Source organism: Balaenoptera acutorostrata, chromosome 5 (genome assembly GCF_949987535.1).
Source record: "Balaenoptera acutorostrata chromosome 5, mBalAcu1.1, whole genome shotgun sequence".
NCBI classification, from domain to species: Eukaryota; Metazoa; Chordata; class Mammalia; order Artiodactyla; family Balaenopteridae; genus Balaenoptera; species Balaenoptera acutorostrata.
In genome coordinates this window covers 122,194,385-122,218,649 of record NC_080068.1, presented here as the reverse complement: position 1 = coordinate 122,218,649, position 24,265 = coordinate 122,194,385, and the positions used below count along the sequence as shown (strand labels likewise).

General features: G+C 35.2%; 2 protein-coding genes across 4 annotated transcripts in view; one reads left to right on the top strand and one right to left on the bottom strand.

Moving 5' to 3' along the window:
• Positions 1-24,265, bottom strand: part of USP53 (ubiquitin specific peptidase 53) — a 75,519-nt gene that overhangs the window by 10,435 nt on the left and 40,819 nt on the right. For 2 of the 3 annotated variants that reach the window (XM_057547268.1, XM_057547267.1), the window contains 8 exons: positions 22,976-23,081; positions 22,232-22,378; positions 21,284-21,433; positions 14,184-14,346; positions 13,536-13,688; positions 12,046-12,192; positions 10,349-11,087; positions 9,186-9,262 (listed from right to left, as the gene is read on the bottom strand). In XM_057547268.1, the coding sequence (XP_057403251.1) occupies positions 9,186-9,262; positions 10,349-11,087; positions 12,046-12,192; positions 13,536-13,688; positions 14,184-14,346; positions 21,284-21,433; positions 22,232-22,378; positions 22,976-23,081 (1,682 nt within the window). Of the gene's footprint in view, positions 1-9,185; positions 9,263-10,348; positions 11,088-12,045; positions 12,193-13,535; positions 13,689-14,183; positions 14,347-21,283; positions 21,434-22,231; positions 22,379-22,975; positions 23,121-24,265 lie in introns of all 3 variants that reach the window. The other variant, XM_057547269.1, reaches the window with a different exon arrangement.
• LOC103000059 (ornithine decarboxylase-like) lies at positions 16,276-17,692 on the top strand. The gene is given in 3 exon segments (XM_057547270.1): positions 16,276-16,434; positions 16,436-17,459; positions 17,462-17,692. Coding segments are annotated over 3 exon segments (1,383 nt in total). The 3' UTR covers positions 17,662-17,692.

Here is a 24,265-nt window from a genome sequence, read left to right as displayed (position 1 = left end):
CCAGTTAGAATGGGCATCATCAGAAAATCTACAAACAACAAATGCTGGAGAGGGTGTGGAGAAAAGGGAACCCTCTTGCACTGTTGGTGGGAATGTAAATTGATACAGCCACTATGGAGGTTCCTTAAAAAACTAAAAATAGAATTACCATATGATCCAGCAACCCCACTACTGGGCATATACCCAGAGAAAACCATAATTCAAAAAGACACATGCACCCCAATGTTCACTGCAGCACTATTTACAATAGCCAGGTCATGGAAGCAACCTAAATGCCCATCGACAGACGAATAGATAAAGAAGATGTGGTACATATATACAATGGAATATTACTCAGCCATAAAAAGGAACGAAATTGAGTCATTTGTTGAGACGTGGATGGATCTAGAGAGTGTCATACAGAGTGAAGTAAGTCAGAAAGAGAAAAACAAATATCGTATATTAACACATGTATGTGGAACCTAGAAAAATGGTGCAGATGAACTGGTTTGCAGGGCAGAAGTGGAGACACAGATGTAGAGAACAAATGTATGGACACCGAGGGGGGAAACCGGTGGGGGGGTGGGGATGGTGGTGTGCTGAATTGGGCGATTGGGATTGACATGTATATACTGATGTGTATAAAACTGATGACTAATAAGAACCTGCTGTATAAAAAAAATAAATAAAATAAAATTCAAAAGTTAAAAAAAAATCAGTTTGAAACAAGAAGCATTGTAGGTATAAAGTTATCAAAAAAATAAAAATAAAATAAATGTATCAACATTTGGAAGACTTGCATAATTTAGCAAACCAATATTTTCCAAATGAAGATACATGGATGTTTCAAAATCATGCGTGAGTAAAGGATTTATTCATTCTTTAAATGAATAAATAAAATATTTAAGATTTTCAGTTTTAATGCCTAATACAGCGAATCTTAATAGATATAGCAACAAAAGCTATTTGAGGTCCTCAATACCTTTTGAAAACAACTGTTCCAGTTGATTGCAAATAGGTGTCTTTTTAAAATCTGAGTCACAACTATTCTGTAAAACTTCCCTTTTTATAACCAAGGAATTGAGACTTAGGGAAATGAAGTGACCTAACCAATGCCATATAGGTGGTTCAGTGGCTACACTCAAGCAAACCCAGGATTAACTGCAAAGCCAGTGCTCTTTCTACTACCTGCAGGCTCTCTTTCACGTATGCCTAAAACACAAGGTCATTATACAGAATCTCCTTCTGATGAAACTAGGCCATTAGTATGAACATCAAATAACAGGATATACTTTAACGTGCTGATGCCCACAGAAGATACCAAAATATATGGCATTAGCTTGAATATTCAATTCATTGCCTATACTTCTGTACAATTCGAGTAAATTTTTCTGTATTTTCCCTTATTTTTAGTTGACCTTTTCATCATGTTGATTTATTTCAGTTTCCTCTCATTCTCATGCTTCTAGTCTACTGTACACCAAATCTGTGAACTGAAGATTGCAAAGAAAACAAAATCAAGTTATTAAAAAAGCAACTTTTATTTTTTAAACAATAACAGATAACTTTATCTTAGATGCCTTTTTATCTCTAAATTGATGTTCTAGGTACATTTTTTAAAACTACCCTGTCACTCAAAATTCAACTGGAACCTATAGTTGATCATAACATCTAAATATTACCCTATTTAAAAAATCTATATTGGTTATTATATGGCTCTGCGAGTTAAATCTTAGAAGTAATTTCCAAGGAAGAGTAATGTAATATAGATGAGAAATTAATACCCTATATGCCATATTGCTCACACAGTAAATGGCAGCTCCCAATAAAAATGAAAAACACACTGTTTTTTCTTCTTTTAAATCACCCCCACACCGTCCACCATATTCCCAACTCACTGATCCAGGACAAAGTAAGTATAAACTGAGACAAATTCTTCTTACCTTCCCCTCCGCCAACCTATTTCTATATCTACCAAGTGCCATACTAAAGTCTCAAAAATAAGAGGCATGAATTGGGCGATTGGGATTGACATGTATACACTGATGTGCATAAAACTGTTGACTAATAAGAACCTGCAGTATAAAAATAAAACAAACAAAATAAAAACAACTAATACTACACTTTCTTTGGGTTATTTGTATGGAAATATGTTAATATAAATGTTTCAGACATTACATGAAATTTCTAAAATTCTTAAATGTTCTGGTATAATGTTGTAAGTCATAATTCTAGTTATTACTTTAAAATGTATATCTCAGAAATAACTAAATTTCCTTGTCAATTGCATTATTATGAACTTTCATCAAATCTTTAACTGTGGTCATTTTTAAGTCTTTTGTCATTTACAGACAGTTCTGGGTGTACTCTGATGCTTTTGCAAAAATGTTCCTATAAAAGGATTTCATCTTCAAGGAATTCATGGAAAAGACTCTGACAAGTACAGGTTTCTGGTCACTGACTATACTGCTGAACTGAATGAATAAGCATTTTCAGAACTCTAATGGAAAACTGATGAATTCATAAAAGTGCTAACAAAAGATCAAGATGAAAAAAAATTTATTACATGGGACTGAGTGAACTGATGAGGATGATTATAATTTTTGTGGCTTTCTGTTTGAATAAAAACTAAATAAATAAAAACAAAAGGCAATATAATATATCACAGAGAGTCTTATGACCCTGTAACCTTGACACACTGCCTGAGGCTCAAAAACTAAGCCTCCCTCTTAAGTGAAGTACGTCAGACAGAGAAAAACAAATATCATATGATATCACTTATATGTGGAATCTAAAACTATGACACAAATGAACTTATTTACAAAACAGACAGACTCACAGACATAGAAAACAAACTTATGGTTGCCAAAGGGGAAAGCAGAGGGTGGGGGAGGGAAGTAAATTAAAGAGTTTGGGATTAACATACACACACTACTATACGTGAAATAGATAAACAACGGGGACCTGCTGTACAGCACAGGGAACTCTACTCAGTATCTTGTAATAACCTATAATGGAAAAGAAGCTGGAAAAGAATAGATATATATATACATGTATAACTGAATCACTTTGCTGTACCCCTGAAACTAACACATTATAAATTAATTATACTTCAATTTTAAAAATGGTTGTTAAAAAAAAAAAACTAAGCCTCTGACAGCTACTTTATGACTAAAAAAAAAAAGTAATATCAGAAAGAATCTTGATTATTTTTCAACCTTTAAAGTCTGAAAAATTTGTAAGTTAAAGTTACATTATAATTTCCCACCCACTGTGATTTTAACTTTGGAATGTTTATTTACTTTTTAACTTATCCATAACTTCAAGTTTAATATTCACAAATACAAAAAAAAGTAAATACTTAATTCTTAAAGATTTCTTTACTTTTATTAAAGTATCCACGCAATGGACAGCAGGAGGCAGCAGAGGTTTTATAAATATGTTTGAAATTTTAATATCACTATGGCAGGCATTCAACCAAGTGGTTTGACTTCAGAATTCCAACTAACTTAAAAATAGATGTGTTATTTTTCTCTTCTGCTGACATAGACATCCATGTGTCTTTACTGGGAATTTTGGTTTCAGGTTCTTTGCAAATGTAAGATAGTCAGATTTTAACACTTGGCACAGAAAATACTTCAACATCAAGGCAAGAAGCTTTAATTAATAATGCTAATTTTGGTACTGTATACAAAAAACCTAAAGCCCAATAGTCAAGAAATCAAAATATATATACTTAATCCGAAAAGGTGACCTAGATTTAAAACAGACTTACATAGCAAGAAAACCAAACTGCTAGTCTAGACACTGTAATCCTCATTCTTGTTGTATAGGAAGATTTCAGACTATGATAATAATACTGCAATTACAAAGTCTAAACACTCAAGAGCAATAACCTAATCAATGACCTGATTTACTATAAAAAGAGAGTTAAGCAAAATTTGAATACTTAGGGAAAAATCACAAAACTTTAACTATATAAATATATCTGGCTAAATTTACTACATGCCAAGAGGAACAGAGAGATACTTTAATATGTAATAATCTACCCTATCAGATACTAAATTTGGGGATGATACAAAATAAAAAGGCAAGAGTCAGTAACTTCTTTCCTCACTGGGATTATAATTTAAAGAAAGAGAAAATAATGCTATTTTGCTACAAATTAAATTTCAATACTGAAAGTTTATGGTTTTAAAAAACATATAAACCTTTGGTGGTGCTGGGCCACAGCAACTGCCTCTCAATGGTCTATGAAACTCTTAGAGAAAATAAATTTAGTATGCACAGAAACAAAACCAACTGTTAAAAGTACCTGATCCTTCAGATATACTTTCTAAATGAATATACTCTGGAGTTTGCAAAAAACATCTTAGATGAAATAAACTTACGTATACGAATAAACTCTTCCAATAAAATTTTTTTCATTTACTAATTTTAGGATTTAACATTAAGGGTAGTATATTTCACTTAACATAATGGAGGTACAGATTTTTTTACAATAAGAATTAAGGGAATTAACAGATTTTTCTGACCACTGATTAACTTCTTTCACTCTTCCTTGTCATTTGCAAGATCAAGATTCTCATTTTGAACTAAAATCCTGACTTCTATGATTAACTGAGATTAAGCCAAGTATTACAGACCCCAAAGTAAATGGCAAAAGTTTTTTGAAAGACCTAGTAATTCCTCTGTGATTTGTTATTTACAATCTATAAATATCCTAACACGTATTTGTTTCAGTAGATAACCTTACTCCATAGAGAAAAGAGTCCATTAGGTATGAACTCCTTCAACTGACACAACTGACACAACTGACTCATCTAACAAAATACACACTGAATGGTACCGACACTCACCTTTATCTCTCCCATTACAGAAAAACTACTACTCCCTTAATTCAAAGCCTTCCTTGTTCCATTCTCACTCTACCTCCAGAGATCTTATTCCATTAATTACTGTTCTGTTCTATTCTTATCTTCACACCTTTCTCATCCTCTGTACATCATTAGTTCCTTACCCTCTGTAACATAAATGCAAAACTAAGCTCTTGGTTTCATTTTTCTCCTTTAGGTAGGGCTTCTTTACTATTCACAGCAAGGGTTTTGACAGACATGTGCATTTATTTACTTCTCTTATTTACTTTTTATTCTACTGTAACCTTTTTTCAAAAAACTTTTAATAATTTCAAAAAGTTCAGAGAAGTTGAAAGATATACCTACCTGCATATCCTTTACTCAGATTCACCTATTATTAACATTTTACCCCACTTCTTTTTCTAAACCATTTGGGAGTAAGTTACAAACATCATGGCCCTTTACTTCTAAACACTTCAGTTCTACCTCAGTCTTGCTTCTATTCTAATGTTCCTTCTATTCTAATGTTCCTCTAATACTGCTTTTACTAGGTCACTAAGGACTTACTAATTGCTAAACCAAACTTGGACTTTTTAATCCTTATTCTGCTTTATCTGGGATCACTTTTCTTTTTGAAGCTCTCCATTTTCCCAGTTTCCGTGTGGTAACTCCCTCTCCTTTATTTTCTCATACTTTCCAGCTACTCCTCACTCTTTTCCAAAGTTGCTCCTTCTCTCTACTCTTAGCTCATCTCTTTTAGTCAGCAAACCCCATGTTTCTTCCTTTGTCTATTTTTTTTCCCTGAAATCTCCCATTTTCCTGCATGATGTTGTCCATGTCTACCGCATTCAATTCCATATACGTTGATGGCTACCAATACATAATCTTTCCTGCATTCCAGACATTTGTTCCTAACTAATCTACTTACCTAGATGACAAACCAAACAAATCCAAAAATATATTTGCCATCCTCTCTCACCCCCAAAATTTGTCCCTTCTTCCTATATTCCTCCATTTGGTAAATGGTGAATCCACTTATGTAAGACCCAAATACGGCCACCCCCAGCTTTCTCCTTTTCCCCCACTGTGCACATCTGTCACAGAAAGTGACTCCACTGTCCACACATTCTTATAATCTCTCAAATCTTCTTTCTTGACATTGATACTGCCTTAGTATATACCCTCATCTTTTCTCTCCTAGGCTATTAAAGTATTCATCTAAATAATTTTTCTCCCACTGCTCCAAATTCACCCCCTACACTGCCACCAGAGTCCTTTCTAAATGCAAACTGGAGTACGCTACTCTCCTTGTCCTTAGGTGCCTTTCCATTTACTTTTTAGGATTTAAAAATAGCATAAAAGTTTCATCATGCTTTGGCTTCTCTCTATCCTCTAACCATCATCTCACAATTTCCATGTATGCATTCCAGCCTTGCATATAACAAACTAGCTGTATTCTTCCAATATGTGATAGTTTCTCCTGACCATGTGCTTTTGAACATGTCATTTCTTCTGTTTTGAATGTAATTTAAAGCATTTGACATTCTCCCCATTAGTGACCCATTTTTAAAAGAGGAGCTAAAATAATCTAAGTGGCATTGTGGAATTTAGACAATGTTCCCAAATAATTAGCTTTAGGCAGTGTAGGTATGTTTGTTTGCAGCAGAATCCATAAATATAACAGGCTATATAATATCTCTATCAATGAAAAACTATCAGTGAGATAATTACAATGGCATTGTTATAGATTTTAAGTTCTCTACCATCACATAAACTTGTACAGACTAATACTGAAAGCTGACTTAAATGTCAAACAAAATATGAAAATAAAAAAAATTCTAAGGTTTCTTAACTTTGTAAAAGTCTTTTACCTATGGATAGAAAGTGATTCTTCAGGTCAATAATGTAAGTGTACCCCCATTTTATAATTAAGAAGTAGGAGAAATCCAAGAAAATCATACCAAGCCACAAAAAATTAAACTGTGCCTTACTGAAAAAAAGGGAAAAATCCATGCAGGGCCAGTTTTTAGCTTGGAAAAAAAATTCCTATACCCACTTTAACATGTTCTCAGTCAAAGACTAGGGGAGGGAAATACACATACAGATACCATAAGGCATGAACATTAATAAAGTTTCCCTAAGCAAACACTAGCTTAAAGAACTATGGTAGGTTTTGAAGTTTATTAAATAAGAAATAATTTTAATGTAATGCAATTTATGTAGTTAAATAAAACGTGGGGTACATAAAACCACAAGATACCACTTCACACCCACTAGGATGGCAATTCTCCAAAAAGCACCCCGGAAAATAACAAGTATTGGTGAGGATGTGAAGAACTTGGAACCTCTGCATTGCTGGTGGAAATGTAAAATAGTGCAGCTGCTGTGGAAAACAGAATGGTGGTTCCTCAAAAAACTAAACAAGAATTGCCACAGGATCCAGCAATTGTGCTTCTGGGTATATACTCAAAAGAACTGAAAGCAGGGATTTCAGATATTTGTACACTAATATACATAGGGGCATTATATACAATAGCCAAAAGGTAGAAACAACCCAAATGTCCATCAACAGATGAATGAATAAACAAAATGTGTTACATCATATAATGTAATATTATTCAGCCTTAAAAGGAATGAAATTCTGATACATGGGTGAACACTGAAGACGTTGTGCTAAGTGAAATAAGCCAGTCTCAAAAAGACAAATGCTGCATGATTTCACTTATATGCGGTACCTAGAGTAGTCAAATTCAAAGAGACAGAAAGTAGAACGGAGGCTGCAGGGGCCACGGGAGGGGGAAATGGGGAGTTGTTTAAAGGGTACAGTTTCATTTGAGATGAAAGAATTATGGAGATAGATGGTAGTGATGGTGGCGAAACAATGCACATGTACTTAATATCAGACAATTGTAACTTAAAAATGGTTAGAATGACAAATTCTGTGGTCTGTATTTTACCACAATAAAAAAAAATTAGTTTTAATTGGCTACATACATACTATTTCATATTAAGTGGGGAAACCCAGAATAAAGCTATTATAGCAATGCACTCCTAACCATCGAAATTTCTGTGACCTTGTGTTTTTATTAATATCAGGAAGCAAGCATCATTTTATAAAGAGCACTGAACTTGCAGTTATTGTTCAGTTTTTACTGACTTCTGCTGTTGATTTCTGGCCAGCCTTTTACTGTTTCCTGTAATACGTGGTTACCAGACTTTTATCAGATTTTTTAAACAGGCGAGACATTTTATATGGGAAAGGAAGGTTATTTCCTTAATATAAGTGTTTCCTTCTGATATTATACCATTTGATGAAAACAAAATAATTAAACATTTAATCATATTCAATATCTGCAACGTAAAAAATAATCTCCACAAAAGCCTTAAGGATGATAAAGACTAAAAACAAACTTTAAAATGTGTTCTTCATGGCTGTTTTTTATCGCGAAAAATTATAGCCCTTCTAATCCTCTGAATTCTAAAATTTGAAGACAATGACTTTGACTCCAACCTCAATAATCCCCTTGCTCATCATTTTCCTTGTTCCCTGTTCCCCAAATCCTTCAGGTATAACCTCTGAGTAACAATGCCGAATTCTGTATACAAACATCTAATTTTCTTTGCTTCTGGGCTGCTATGTGTTGCTAAAAAATCACCTATAATAATGTCACACCATTACATATTTATTGTTTCCAAAGTGAACTTTTCTAGCAGGCTGTTTATCAATTTTTCTATCTGTCCTTAACGCCTGTGGTAGACATTAGGACTGTTCATACATATTGCAGTGCACCAGCAAACTACCCTTTTCCACCCTCTTTGAAATAAGGCCTGGCTGTTAAGACTTGCCTTGGCCAGTCAGATGTGAGTGGAAGCACATTTATCACTTCTGGGTTGAAAGCTTTAAGAGCTTACACGTGATTCTCTATGTTGTGTCCCCTTCAATCTCCTCTCCCTCCAGTCCTGCAATGATCAGAGAAGTACTGGTAGAGATGGAGTCCCATTAGCCTCAGGCCCTGAGTGATTACTCCTTAGGAAGAGACTTCATGCTGACATTCACAGGACACGTGCTGTGAGCAAGAAACAATCTTGTACTAAGACACGGAGATTTTCAAGTTGTTACCACTGCACAGCCCAGAACCTAGCCTAGCCTGACTGACACACTTCCCCTTTTACCTATTCCCTGAAGTAGCTATTCCCATCTTTTAAGACTTCAAGCATAAACTCTCCCAGCTTCCATCCTCATTACTCATAAACTTACCAGTAACAGGACTGTCCTTAGCTTCTTTACTCATAATACCATGATTTATTCTTTACTGCTACTATGATAATATATTTAAATAAAATTTTTACCTTCCAAGCAGTTTTTGCTCTGTTGGGAGGTATAGTTCATACGATCTATGTTTAGATTGCTTGTCTTAATCTGGTTGCTAGAAAATAGAATAAAACACACACCAAACACATCAGCTATAATGGATTATTATTTAGTTTACCCTAAGAAAAAGAAAGGAAATAACATTTGTTAAACAATTATTATATACCATGTGCTGTTCTAGGGGATTAATGTACATTATTAATTTACATCACACAACAATACTTAAAAGGAGTTATTATCCTCATTTCACAATAGGAGATTAAGGCTGTGAAAGTCAAATTAATTTGCGCAATAATTAAAATCCAAGCCTATCTGATTACAAAGTTCTGATCTTTCTAATACCCTAGGCTACCCCTTTCGAAGAAGTATTATGAAATTACCCTGCGAAGTAAAAAAGCTTCCCAAGTCTTTATTACAGTGATTATTTCGGTAAAACATGAGCGGTCGCTTTTTGCAAATCTGGCTTTTCAATAATGAATGTAATAAAACACGAGCTAACATCAAATTAAGATGTTTTAGATCGATTAAGAGCAGAAATAGTGGCTAAATTGACCTAAGTGGTGGACATGTTTTAGAGGTTACAAAGAGAAGTGCAAATAGACTGCTAACAGTAATATAATAAATGATTTCAGAATTAATTAAGAATTAATTGAACATAAACTTAGTTATTTGGCTGTATTCTTTAATACTTGCTAAAGGAAAAATATCTCTTTCATGGAACTGGGTTGTGACAGAAGAAAATAACCCCAGTTCTGAGTTACAGATGTTAGAAATGGGATAATGAACATTGAACATTCAACTAGGTTGAAGAATTAAACAATTAGCTTAATGACTGAGATACACTAATTTAAATCTATGGTTTAAAACCTGTAGTACACATACATCAATAGTTTTTAGTGGCAACAATGATAATGTATTTTACTTTCTAAATTCCCCCCAAAAAAACAGTTGTTATTTTGCAATCAAGAAATAACTATTAAAAATAGAAACTTGATATATCAAATAACCTGCAATATCCCAGGTTACTCTGAGCTCAAGCTCTTTCCTTTTCATTTAACTGACCCCAACCTTTGAAAATTACTTCAAATAACTAAAAAGAGAGAATGGTGGGGGGAAATCATTCATATAACTTGTGTATTACCTGAAGGATGCGGTTTCTTTAACACCACTGATATCCATCACTGTACCATTTCCATCAATAACAGGTGAGTCCAAATTAGCAGAGCCATTACTGATATGATCACTGCTTTCATATCCAGACTCTGTCCTTTGCATCTGCCAGTTGTCACCATGAACTTTAGTTTCTTTGAGGGCTTTATTTTTCTCTGCTCCTTTTCCATTAAATTCAAGGGAACTCCTGCTTCCTGTTTCCTGCTTCATTTCATCTTCATATATAGTCATTAAACATTTTTGCTTTGGATTCTCTTTTGGACAACTGTTAAAACTCTGATCTTTGCTATATTTAGATTTGTTACTAATATTTGATTTATGTCTTGGACTATGTTGCCTTTTTTCACTTTCATTAAAAATACTATCGACATTTAATGTTTCTCTCATAGGTTTCCAACCTCGGTTTCGGCTTTTAGTGCTGCCATTACAGCTGCTTCCTTTATCCCTAGAATCTTGGCTACTGTCTGTATCATATCCAGTACCACTGTCACTCTTAAATTTGCCAGTTATTTTCTCTCCTGAAGCAAGAATCTGGGATTTACTTGAACTTAATGTTTGTGCAGAAGCTCGACTCTGATGGGCAATTCGGTCATGCTTACATGGTCCTTTTCCTTGACTAGGATATAGATGTGGATTCCCATATTGTCTAAAGCCATTTGGGGCAGGAGGTGATCCAGACTTGAAATGTGGAAGGTCTTCATCAACCAAATCTTTAAAAATAAATATGCAAATAAAGATACAAATGAACTACTCTTCAGAGCCACTTTTTAGTCACAAGCCAAATATCTTGTTTGAGAAGAAATGCTAAACAGTAATAAGTAAATCATAACATAAATGGTTATATAATGATTTTTAAAAATGATCTCTAAAGTAGATCATAAGATAATTAAAGCAATTAAAAAAAACTATTCTATCTCATTCATAATTAATAAAAACCATAAAAATAAAAATATTTCCCACCTATTATATTGGTAAAGATTTAAAATTTATTAAACCAATTGCTGCTGGAAACAGAATCTAATCACTGTTGGTGGGAGTGCAGACTGTCAAGTATTTTAGGAGGACAACTGTGCCACACCTACCAAAGTTGAAAATAAATAAACATAACCTAAACCCAGCAATTATTCTGAAAGAATTTTATGCTAATGGCTGTATGCAAAAAGTACCTGTGAAAGGATTTCACTGCAGCAAGAATCTTAAATCAAGTTCTAAAGTCTAGCAATATCAGTTAACTTATGCTATGTCCATAAAGAAAAGAGCATAAAACCATAAAAAGTAAGACATGCTCATAATGAACTGGAAACTATTAACAGTGGAACAGAGTGAAGGTCAAGGGTTGTAGGAAAAGAAGTTCTTTTCACTTAATTTTATAACCTTCCTTATTATTTGAATGTACCATATGGGTGAATTGAATTTATAGTTAAAAGTAAAGTTGAAACATAAAAAACACAAGTATTCCAGGCTAGAATTGAATAAGAACTAGGAAAACTTTACATTTATAGGTTTAATAGGTATATTAAAGAAATCATACTAAGATACATAATATCTAAATAAATATATATAATATATAAAGAAATTATATTAAATTGTATTAAATTATAAAACTTAGCTTTAAAATAAGATTTTAGCTGCCCCTTTTCCAATGAATGCTGTAAGTTCTTAAGTTACCTCTATGTCTGCCCAAATCTTTTCTTTGTCCCCTTTCCAAATCTTTCCTTTGTGAGGAAAGTAAGTTTTTCTGTTCAATGGCTTTTAGAGCACATTCTCTGGAAATGTCTTTTATTTTTTCCCTTTGATCATTGTGACTTGACTTAACTGTAAAAGAAACCATTCTTTAATAATGATACAGATCATTTTTCAAATTGCTCAATAAAAGTACAAACTGAACTATATTAAAATTTAAGATGCTATATATTAACAAAATACAGATTAAACTATACAATGAAATCATTTTTATGCTTAACTAAAAACTCAATGTGATTTATGCTGACACTAGAGATGCAAGCTGTGTTTTAAAACTTCATGTATAGCTCTACAGCGAATGTAAAGGAAAACAAGAGAACTTTTCTTGAAATAATGAGAGCTAAAGGTAACTGAGTGGTTAGTATGTGTCAGGCACTATTCTAAGTGTCTAAACTCATTTATCAATACTTCTCTGAGGTGGGTACAATTACTATCTTCATTTTGGATTCGGAAACAGAGGCACAGAGAAGTTAAGAACTCGCCCAAGTTCACATAGCTTGTACATGTAGAACCAGGATTATTAACACAAATTGCCTGGCTCCAGTGTTTGTGTTCTTAAACACATACACAGTTTCTAGTAAAAGTAGGTATCTTTGAAAAATAGATAATGGCTTAATCTAAGAGTATCAATAATACATAAAATGGAAAAAGTTCCATTAAGAACTTCTAAAAGCATTTATCGTAAATGGTAATTGTTAATTCTGAATCTTATCACCCTTGATTAAATGGGTTACTTTTAGGGTTAGACATTATTTCATTAATATATTTAAAAGTTCCTTACAATATCATCCTCAACGTCCACCCGATTAGAGTTTTGCATATTTCTAAACCATAACTGTACATCATGCTGTGACTGTTTCATGTTGGACCCTAATCACAGATCTTGGATTGTGAAAATTAAAGTTGTGGAATGATAATAACAAGAGAGAGTTGAATAAAAATGAGGTTAAAAATAAACTACAACTATAGTAACTTCAAACTTCTGTTGCATTCACTAACACTACATTTAATTTTGGCATATGAGCCAAATTATTAACTAAATGTTTTTCCTCTACAAGTTAACAATTAACTCCTTGAAGAAAGGCCATATCACAGCTTTCTCTGGTGACAGTCCAGGTTGCCTCCACCCTACTATGTACAGCCTTGAGTGCATGGAGAAACTCAAACACTAGTTGCGTCAAACTGTTCAAATAAAACTATAGGTCTCGGAGAAATGCTTAAGTCAAAATACAAAATTTTGTTTCTACTTTTTATTTTCTCTTCATGGCCAAGGAAAGCTAGTTAAGGACTCTCCTCTTGGTCCTTAACAAGAATTACAGATTCAGTAAGTGAAGAAAGAGGGAAGCTTAACTATGAAGAGAGGGGGAAGCTTAACTATTCAAGGACAATGTAAAAATGACAATTTAAATACATACCTGTCCCTCTACTGCCACTTGTTTGAATGTGGCTCCGATTAAATGATGAAATACTATCTGCTTGAAATTTTTGATTTTCTCTCTGTTTTGTCTGATCACCAAATCCATTTTCTTTTGAATTCTCCGACTTATGAATTGAGGGCTTTTCACATCCTTAAAAAGACCAACAAAAATGTATAATCCCCTTCCTCCTCTCCACCAGCAGAAGAGAAATTTGAATCATCTTTTCAGACATTTTTAATAATATAGAGAAAATTACTTAAAAGCTTAGAGGACTGACATCTTTTAAGGACTTCTACATGCTTTGTAAGGCATTCAAAAATGGCCTCGCTGCTTTGGACTTTTCCAGTGTACTAACTCACTTTAAATCTCAATATTTACTGCTAGTAAGAGCTACCAGCCAAGTATCCCCTCCTGTGTTTGTGTGACCATAGTCGTGGGTGGCTGCTGACGGTGCTTCTGAGGCCACAGATGAGGAAAGGTTTCTTTATAAAGACTAACTCTAAGTATTAGAATTTTCCTGAACTCCACTTTACTGAAACTAAATTTTGAGATTATCCTCAACATTCATTTCATATTCAGTATATTAGTATTCCTAGTGTGATTGTGATAACAGAAAAACACTAAAAAGAACTTTTAAACAATTACCTATATTTTCTGCAACGGATTTATGATGTGACCAGTTGATGATCTGCTTGAGCGCATCTTCAGTGGAAACTGCTGTGCCATCTGGGTTTGCATAAAACAAAAGCAGTGGTTGGAAGTGGCATCGGATACACTTGGAGACCACATCTTTCCATCTAGTTCCAACCTTAAAAAATTACAAATGAATAGAAACAAAACAAAACCTTGTAATCAATGTGTTACATGAAAAGGCAGAGACTGAATTACTTTGTATGTTAAAAAATTTTAAAGACACTCATAGACACTAGCAGTTCAACTGTTCATTATACTATATGATTAATTTTATTTTATTTAGTAACTAGTCTAGATAAAAATCATATAAACATCATTGAAAAACTGATGGGCAAGATTGTACACTTTCTATATCAAGATCTAGATTATCAAATTTTTAAAGGCTTTGTTCATACATGTTGATTGACTTTTGACAAAAACTTCAAGCAATTTAGTGGGGAAATATAAGAGTCTATTCAACAAATGGTGCTGGAACAACTGGATGGCCGTATGAAAAAATGAACTTTGACACCACTCCACTAAAAGCACAAAAATTAACTCAGAACGAGTCTTAAAAAACCTACAAAGCGGGGCTTCCCTGGTGGCGCAGCGGTTGAGAATCTGCCTGCTAATGCAGGGGACACGGGTTCGAGCCCTGGTCTGGGAAGATCCCACATGCCACGGAGCAACTGGGCCCGTGAGCCACAATTACTGAGCCTGCGCGTCTGGAGCCTGTGCTCCGCAACAAGAGAGGCCACGATAGTGAGAGGCCCGCGCACCGCGATGAAGAGAGGCCTCCGCTTGCCGCAACTAGAGAAAGCCCTTGCACAGAAACGAAGACCCAACACAGCAAAAATAAATAAAATTAAGAAGCGTTGTAAGAAAGGTTTAATTAAAAAAAAAAACAAAACAAAACAAAAAAAAACAAAAAAACTTACCCCATCTTCTTAAAAAAAAAAAAAAACCTACAAAGTTTATAGAAGAAAACAAAAGAGAAAATTTTAACAAACTTGGGGAAGGTAAAAATTTCTTAGATAGGACATCAAACAAATCACAGAAGAAAAAATTATAAAATGGGCTTCATCAAAATGAATTAATAAGTTCTGCTCTTTGAAAGACACCATTAAGAAAATGGAGGAAAAAAATAAAAAAGCCACAGACATCTAATAAAGAACTGGTGAGCAGAATAAAGAATTACTATAACTCATTAATAAGATAATCCAAATTGAAAAATGTACAACACATCTGGACACTTCACCAAAAAAGACATAAGAATGGCCAATAAGCACATGAAAAGATACTCAAAACATTATTAATCATAAGGGAAATGCAAATTAAAACCACCGTGAGCTAACATTATACATTCACTAGAAGGGCTAACATTAGGATGACTACCAGCGTGAGTGCTGCTAAAAATGTGGAGCAACCGGAACTCCCAGTACACTGCTGGCAGGAATGTAAATTGTACAATTGCTCTCGAGGTCAATTTGCCAGTTCCTTGTAAAGTTTAACATACACTTACTGTACAACCCAGAAATTCCACTTCTGGGTATTATCTGAGTGTAACAGAAAATAATATGTTCACACAAAGACTGTTCATACCTCAAAAGGTAAGTGGATAAATTGTTACACAGTCATAAAATGTAACACAACAATAAAAATGAAGCACTGATACACACAACATGAATGAGTATTAAAAGATATTATGCCCGTCAGTCCCTTTAGGCTCCGCCGCCGCTCCGCCCCTCTGCCAGAGCTCCGGCGCCACCTCAGGCCGGCGGTTCTCCGCGGGAGGGAGCGAGGCGGGTGACAGGGGCGGCGGGGCGGCCAGCGGTCCTGCTCGCTTGGCGCCAGCGGCATCTCGTCTCCATGGGGTCTGCCCGCGGCGCCCGTGCGCTCTAAGGTGGACAGCAGGTTGTGCGTTGTCAGAATATTTCCACTGCTGCACCGAGGGCACACGCATCTTCAGTGGGACTTGGAATTCCTGGAGAATTGCCTTTGTGAAGAGCTGGCATAATTTCTTTAAATTTCATCTCTTAGCTTCCCATAAAGATATCAAGAAACCATGAACAACTTTAGTAATGAAGAGTTTGACTGCCATTTCCCGGATGAAGGCTTTACTGCCAAGGACATTCTGGACCAAAAAATTAATGAAGTTTCTTCTTCTCACGATAAGGATGCCTTCTATGTTGCGGACCTGGGAGACATTCTAAAGAAACATCTGAAGATGGTTTAAAGCTCTTCCTCGGGTCACCCCCTTTTATGTACTCAAATGCAGTAACAGCAGAACCATAGTGAAGACCCTAGCTGCCACAGGGACAGGATTTGACTGTGCCAGCAACACTGAAATCCAGTTGGCGCAGGGTCTCGGGGTGCCTCCTGAGAGGATTTTCTATGCAAATCCTTATAAACAAGTGTCTCAGATTAAATACGCTGCCAATAATGGAGTCCAGATGATGACTTTTGATAGTGAAGTTGAGTTGATGAAAGTTGCCAGGGCACATCCAAAGGCCAAGTTGGTTTTGCAGATTGCCACGGATGATTCCAAAGCAGTCTATAGCCTCAGTGTCAAATTTGGTGCCACACTAAAAACCAGCAGGCTTCTTCTGGAACGGGCGAAAGAGCTAGATATTGATGTCATTGGTGTCAGCTTCCACGTGGGAAGTGGTTCTACTGATCCAGGGACCTTCATGCAGGCCATCTCTGATGCCCGCTGTGTCTTTGACATGCGAGCTGAGGTTGGTTTCAACATGTATCTGCTTGACATTGGTGGTGGCTTTCCTGGATCTGAGGATGTAAAGCTTAAATTTGAAGAGATCACCAGTGTAATCAACCCAGCGTTGGACAAGTATTTTCCGTTAGACTCTGGAGTGAGAATCATAGCTGAGCCAGGAAGATACTATGTTGCATCAGCTTTCACGCTAACAATTAATATCATTGCCAAAAAACTCGTATTAAAGGAACAGACAGGCTCTGATGATGAAGATGAGTTGAGTGAACAGACATTTATGTATTATGTGAATGATGGAGTATATGGATCATTCAACTGCATCCTCTTCGATCATGCACACGTGAAGCCTCTTCTGCAGAAGAGACCCAAACCAGATAAGAAGTATTATTCATGTAGCATCTGGGGACCAACCTGTGATGGCCTGGATCGCACTGTTGAACGCTATAACTTGCCCAAGATGCATGTGGGTGATTGGATGTTCTTTGAAAACATGGGTGCTTACACTGTCGCTGCTGCTTCTACTTCAGTGGATTCCAGAGACTGACCATCTACTATGTGACGTCAGGGCCAACATGGCAACTGATGCAGCAAATCCAGAACCACAACTTCCCACTCGGAGTAGAGGAGCAGGATGTTGGCACTCTGCCTGTGTCCTGTGCTTGGGAGAGTGGAATGAAACAGCACCCAGAAGCCTGTGCTTCAGCTTGTATTAATGTGTAGATACCATTCTTGTAGCTGTTAACTGTGAGTTTAGTTTGATTTAAGGGCTTGGGGGGGACCATTTAACTTAATTTCTGCCAGTTTTGAGATGTCTATGTGAATAGGGTTGGCACAGATGCAACGATGTGTAAGACTAAGTGACTGGGTCACACTTATCTGTGTTCCTACAGAAACTATTTGAATATTTGTTTTACATGGATTTTTACTGACTTTTCAAACATGCTACTAAAGTGTGCCCCTCAACTGCTGAGCAAGCATTTGTAGCTTGTGCATTGGCAGAATGGGCCAGAAGCTTAGTGTTGTGACCTGTTTTAAAATAAATAAAGTATCTTGAAATAAAAAAAAAAAAAAGATATGATGCCTAGCAAAGGAAGCCAAACACAGAGAATGTCTATTGTAAGAGACCATTCACATAAACTGTAGAATGAGATCAATGATTTCCTGGGACCCAGGGTTGGGGACAGTAAAGGGACGTGACAGGATTTTCTGGAGTGATGAAAATGTTCTATACAATGATTGTGGAGGTTACACAGGCATGTATACAGTTGTCAAAATCCAAACTATACACTTAGAATGGGTGTATTTTAATGTTTGTAAATTATACCTCTATAAAGTTCATTTAAAAACAAAACAAAACCAATGAAACAAAAAACAAAGCATTCTAGAATATTAGCTTTTTATTAGAGAAGGAATAGGTCTTTAAAAAAATTTCTGAGGAGTTTGTTCAAATTACACATTTTTAGCTGTTTACCCTCTTTACCTGGGATTCTGAGATACCTGAAGAACTAAAGTAGTTTGAAAACAAAACAAACCTGAAACTCAGAGAGTGACTACCCAGTTCTTCCTTCAAATTTTGACAATTTAAACTATGAGGATGCAAAATAGGAGTGCCAAAATGTTGCTGCATACTTACTCAAGATGGAACTTCTTAATAAACTGCCATATCAAAGTACTAAGTAATTCAAGAAAAGTGTGGACTTTAGAATACGAATTTCCAAATTTTTTCACTGGCTTTATTGAGTATAATTTAATAAAATAAAACCATCCAATTACATTGTACAAGTCAGTGAGTTCTGATAAATGTCTACAATCATGTAATCCTCACTTCCAAAACTTTCCCTGTACCCCTTTGCAATGCCTGGCAACCAATGGTCTACTCTGTCACTTTGTTTTTTCCTTTTCTAGAATTTCATATAAGCGGAATCATGCTATTTAGCTGTTTGTGTCTCACTTCTTTCATTTAGCACAATGCTTTTGATATTTTTCTACATTGTTGCATCTATCACTAGTTCATTCCTTTTTATTGCTGATTATTATATTCCATTGTATGGTTGTACAACTTCTTTATCTATTCACCTGATGATAGACGTTTGAGTTGTTTCCAGTTTTGGTTACTATGAGTAAAACTACTATGAACACTGAAGTACAAATTATGTATGGATACATGCCTTCACAGGAGTGGAATTGCTGGGTTGTATGGTAAGTATATGTTTAAATTTATAAGAAACTGACAAACTGTTTTCTAAAGTGATTGTTCAATTTTGTGTTTCCATCAGCCTCACAAGACTCCTTGCCAGCTTTTGGTATGGTCAGTCTTTTTAATTTTAGGCATTCTAATAGGTGAGTAATGCAATCTCATTGTGAATCAAATTGGTACTTCCTTTGTGCCTAATGATGTACTGAATATCATTTCAAAGGCCATTCACATATCTTCTTTGGTGAACTGTCCAAATCTTTTGCCCACTTTTTAATTGATTTGTCTTTTTATTATTGAGTTTAAGAGTTCTTGGGCTTCCCTGGTGGCGCAGTGGTTGGGAATCCACCTGCCAATGCAGGGGACACAGGTTCAAGCCCAGGTCCGGGAAGATCCCACATGCCGCGGAGCAACTAAGCCCATGCGCCACAAATACTGAGCCTGCACTCTAGAGCCCGTGAGCCACATCTACTGAGCCCATGTGCCACAACTACTAAACCCCGTGTGCCTAGAGCCCGTGCTCTGCAACAAGAGAAGCCACCACAATGAGAAACCTGCGCACCGCAACGAGGAGTGGCCCCCGCTCACCACAACTAGAGAAAGCCCACGCGCAGTAACAAAGACCCAACGCAGCCAAAAATAAATAAATACATAAATTAAAAAAGAAAAAAAGAGTTCTTTATATATTCTGAATATAGCCTTTATTAGATATATGCTTGACAAATATTTTCTCCCAGTCTATGGTTTGTCTTTTCATTCTCCTAACAGTACCTTACTGAAGAGCAAAAGTTTTGATAAAGTCCAGTTTATCAGCTAGTTTTATGGTCCATGTTTACTGACTGTTATCTAATAAATCTCTCTATAGCCAAACAGCAGTTTTAACCTTCTTATCTGATATTTCTACTTCTGTCATTTTTGGTCTTTTTTTTTTCCTAAGGCAATTTAATATCAGATCTGGCCTGGAACTGACCTCCGAGATCAGTTAGTATGAACCCTCGTTTTTGAGGTGCTGATGATGAAGTTTCTGAGAGAAAGGAACGTGTGCTCCATTTCCCTACTCTGCCTGCTCACCCCATATCATGTGATTTGAAGAAACGAAATGGCAGGGAAGGTCTGTTGTTACTGATATTCCTTCAGGGCATGGGTCATGTCTTCCTACTTCTTTGTATATTTGGTAATTTTTTTACTGAATGCTATTTTGAAATGGCATATTGAAATTTCACTGCATTCTACATTTTTGGCTATTGAACTATTTTGTTTTCCTTTTAAATTGTTGACATGTAGTTATGTGTTATATTATGTTATATAGTATCAGCTTGGTCCTTTGAAGGCATCATTTTAAGCTTTTTATGTCAGGTGCAGAGCAATCTTCAGTCTAGGAATAATTCAGCCCCACTATTAAGGTGATATTTTTCTGAGGATTCAACTTGATGTCCTGTGTACCCACTCTTGCTAGTACGGATGCAAACTATTCTAGCCCTGTATGAGTTTAGGGAATTGTTTTCCAGTGGTCCCTTCTACCACAGGATTCAACTTGATGTCCTGTGTACCCACTCTTGCTAGTACGGATGCAAACTATTCTAGCCCTGTATGAGTTTAGGGAATTGTTTTCCAGTGGTCCCTTCTACCACCTTGTGCTTGTTTACCCTACACATGGTGGATCACTATCCAGCCAAAGATTAAAGGGAATCCCTCTGCCAATCTCCAGAACTTTCCCTCTGTGCAGCTTTCTTTCTGGTAATCTGTCCAGCAAATTTTAGCCATCTTGGCCTCCTTGAACTCTAATTTCAGTTTCCTCAACTCAGTGAGACTACTAGGCTTTGTTTGGGTTCTCCCTCGCTGCACTGCAATCCAGAAACTACCTCTAGGCAGTAGGCAGGGATCATTGTAGGGTTCATCTTGTTGGTTTCCCTTTTTTCTGTTCAACTGCCTATCGTCCGGTGTCTAAAGTAGTTGCTTCATCTATTTGGCTTTCTAATTTTTAATACTGGAGGGCTTTAATGATGCTACTATAATTAAATTCACTTATTACTATTTTATATAAATACTTACATATAATAATTTTATATAATTATTTCATTATTATATCATTTATTCCTAAAAAGTAAAAATCACAATAAATATTCCAGTTAGCAAAGCGTCACTTACCTCTTTCACATTTGCATCGTCAAAAAATACCCATTTGGAACTCTTGGTATGAAAAGCAAAGGCACAATAATGTCGGCTAGTGTAGCAAATCATGCCAACAAGGTGAAGTTCACTATTTTTGGCATTTTCATCAGTAACCCTATAAAAAAGCTGTTTAAAAATAATGTATATTTAATATTGTATCTTTTTTAAAATAAGGAACAATTATTTGAAGAGTCATGCATTTGATTCTCTATGAAAAATATTTCTCATGCATACTGCCCCAAACTGATATTATATTAGTACTAAAGACACCACATTGCACTGTTAACAGAATTACTACTTTCAATTAGTCCACAAGAAACATTAAGTCCAATAAAATGTATTTACTACAACTTAGTTTAGTAGCACAGTATCTCTAACACAGAATTGACACTTTACATACATAAACTCAAAATGTGAGGTAAATTACACATTTCCTGATAATTCATGATTGAATCACATATTTTAACATACATCAAACATACTACCTCAAGATAACTATTTAAAAGTTTAATTGTAATATAAACCAATTCAAAATATATTAAGATAGTAAAAAGCATATTAAGAGATCAGAGCTGTAGATGAATTTTAAATCTTAAATTTTTCTAGCTTAATATTTATATTTATAATCATTATCATACACACACAAACACATACACACACGCATATAGTATCATATCATCATCACTCTAGTGATACAGGGATAGAGCACGTGATGGTTTAGTTTGTAACTGAAAGCCATTCCTAGTCTAAGCAAGAAAGGCATTCCAGTTAGCCTGATTTGATTAACTTTATCAGAGTTACATATGCAAATTATTTCCTTTAGAAAGAAAATTTAGTTCTGAAAACAAAGTGCCTTATAATATATGAAGATGTTTTAGAGGAATTTAAAAATAAAAAGGAAGAGAAAGAAAAGAGTTGATATACCCCGGGAAGATAAAGATGTGTTGCGAGATTCCGAACAACATCTTCGGTCAAGTCAGAATGCTCAGAGTCCCAGACTAAACCAATTGTAACAATCTCTGGGCAATTCATTAAAACACGCCGAATTTTTATTTTTTGGCCACAGTTACTCTAAAGAAAAACACAAAAGACAACTTTTGAAATTATCAAAACAGATATACCACAGGTAATGCCTTATACAGTTTGTATTATGCAATAACAATCTTAACATGCATCAGAAATTTATTTCTTCAGCATATTAAAATAGACTTCTAGCAAAGTATTTGTCTTAATTATTGATTAAACATAAAGTTTATTTTAAATCAAAGTACTTTTCTTTGGTATTTTCATAAATCTGTTAAAACAAGAATTCAACCTTAAAAAAAGCAGATATAAAGCCCTTGAAGCCATTAATAATGTTACATGAGGGAAGACTAATACCATCTGTAATGTTTATTTAAAGAAAAACAAAAAAGAAATTCTCTCTTTAGTCAAATGATAGACTTCAGAACTTAATCAACATATGCTACCTTAAATCCTTCACAGTGTAACAAGTTTTTAAAGAAATAAGAGCTCACATGGTATAAAGAGTTACCTAAAAAAACACTGAAAAAATAAATTCTTCAAATTAATTCCAGATATAATTAATATTTGCATGGTAATTTCTGAATGTCTATTTTCAAATTTACAAATACAGAAGCACACTAATGTTCTCCAAATTATACTTACAGGACATTTCCTATAGTCATCAGTTGTATTCGCTGCTTGCAGCAATTCTGCAAACATTTCAGGCTTAGAGCGTTCATGCCTTTCCATCATTCTTTCAACTTCATTGCTACAAAAGAAAGCAGCAGTCCCAAATCTGGCCTATGAACTTAAAAAATATCCAGTAAATTTGCATCAAAAATACTAAGTTATCAATATAGGTATGATCATTTTTTCTGTCTTAAAACACAATTTTGTTTGAAAAATTAACCATGAAGTAAATTTCCATGAAATGAAAAATTATGATATTTGGCAGGTTATGATGAAAAAAGTTAGGTCAAGAACAGAATAAAGGGCTTCCCCGGTGGTGCAGTGGTTGAGAATCTGCCTGCCAATGCAGGGGATACGGGTTCGAGCCCTGGTCTCGGAAGATCCCGCATGCCGCGGAGCGACTGGGCCCGTGAGCCACAACTGCTGAGCCTGCACGTCTGGAGCCTGTGCTCCGCAATAGGGGAGGTCGCGATAGTGAGAGGCCTGTGCACCGCGATGAAGAGTGGCCCCTGCTTGCCACAACTGGAGAAAGCCCTCGCACAGAAACAAAGACCCAACACAGCCAAAAATAAATATAAATAAATAAATATTAAAAAAAAAAAAAAAGAACAGAATAAAATAACATGAAATCATACTACTGTTTGGAATTAGATGAATGAGGTAAGATGTTCCATCTGAAGGTAATTCTAAGTTAACAGTTTCTTTTACATTATTACTTAACAAACAGGGACTTGAGTTTAAACTTTTGCCTAACAAGAACAAGAAACTTTAGGAAAGGCTCCCTCTCTGGCCTAAAGTTCCCATAAACAAGGTTATTTTCAGCTAAGAGAAGGGCCATTTGCTGATTAATGCAGAAGTCACAACCAAAGCTACTTAAACGAGGCTTGTGCCTTTTGTTCCTATTATGACTACTAACCATTTCGTTAGAGTCTAGGCAGGGTATCAGTGCCATTTTGTATCCAGCTTCTCCTAGAGTCAAATTTTTACATATCAAGGTATTAAGTATCTTTAAACAACTATTTAAACATTTCCAAAAAGATATATAATGTAAGCTCAATATGCCTACTAGTTTCCATTCGTGGTGCTCTGGTTTTACTTAATAGTAATTTTAACTGTCCTAGTGCTGGATATATTTTACAGTTCAATGGTAAATAATATACAATATTCAATAACTAAAAGTACCAATTCTTCTAAAGCACTTCACAAGTAGACTAGAAAGCACTAAATCTGACAGGCTCATTCAAAAGGCACATAATGGTTTTT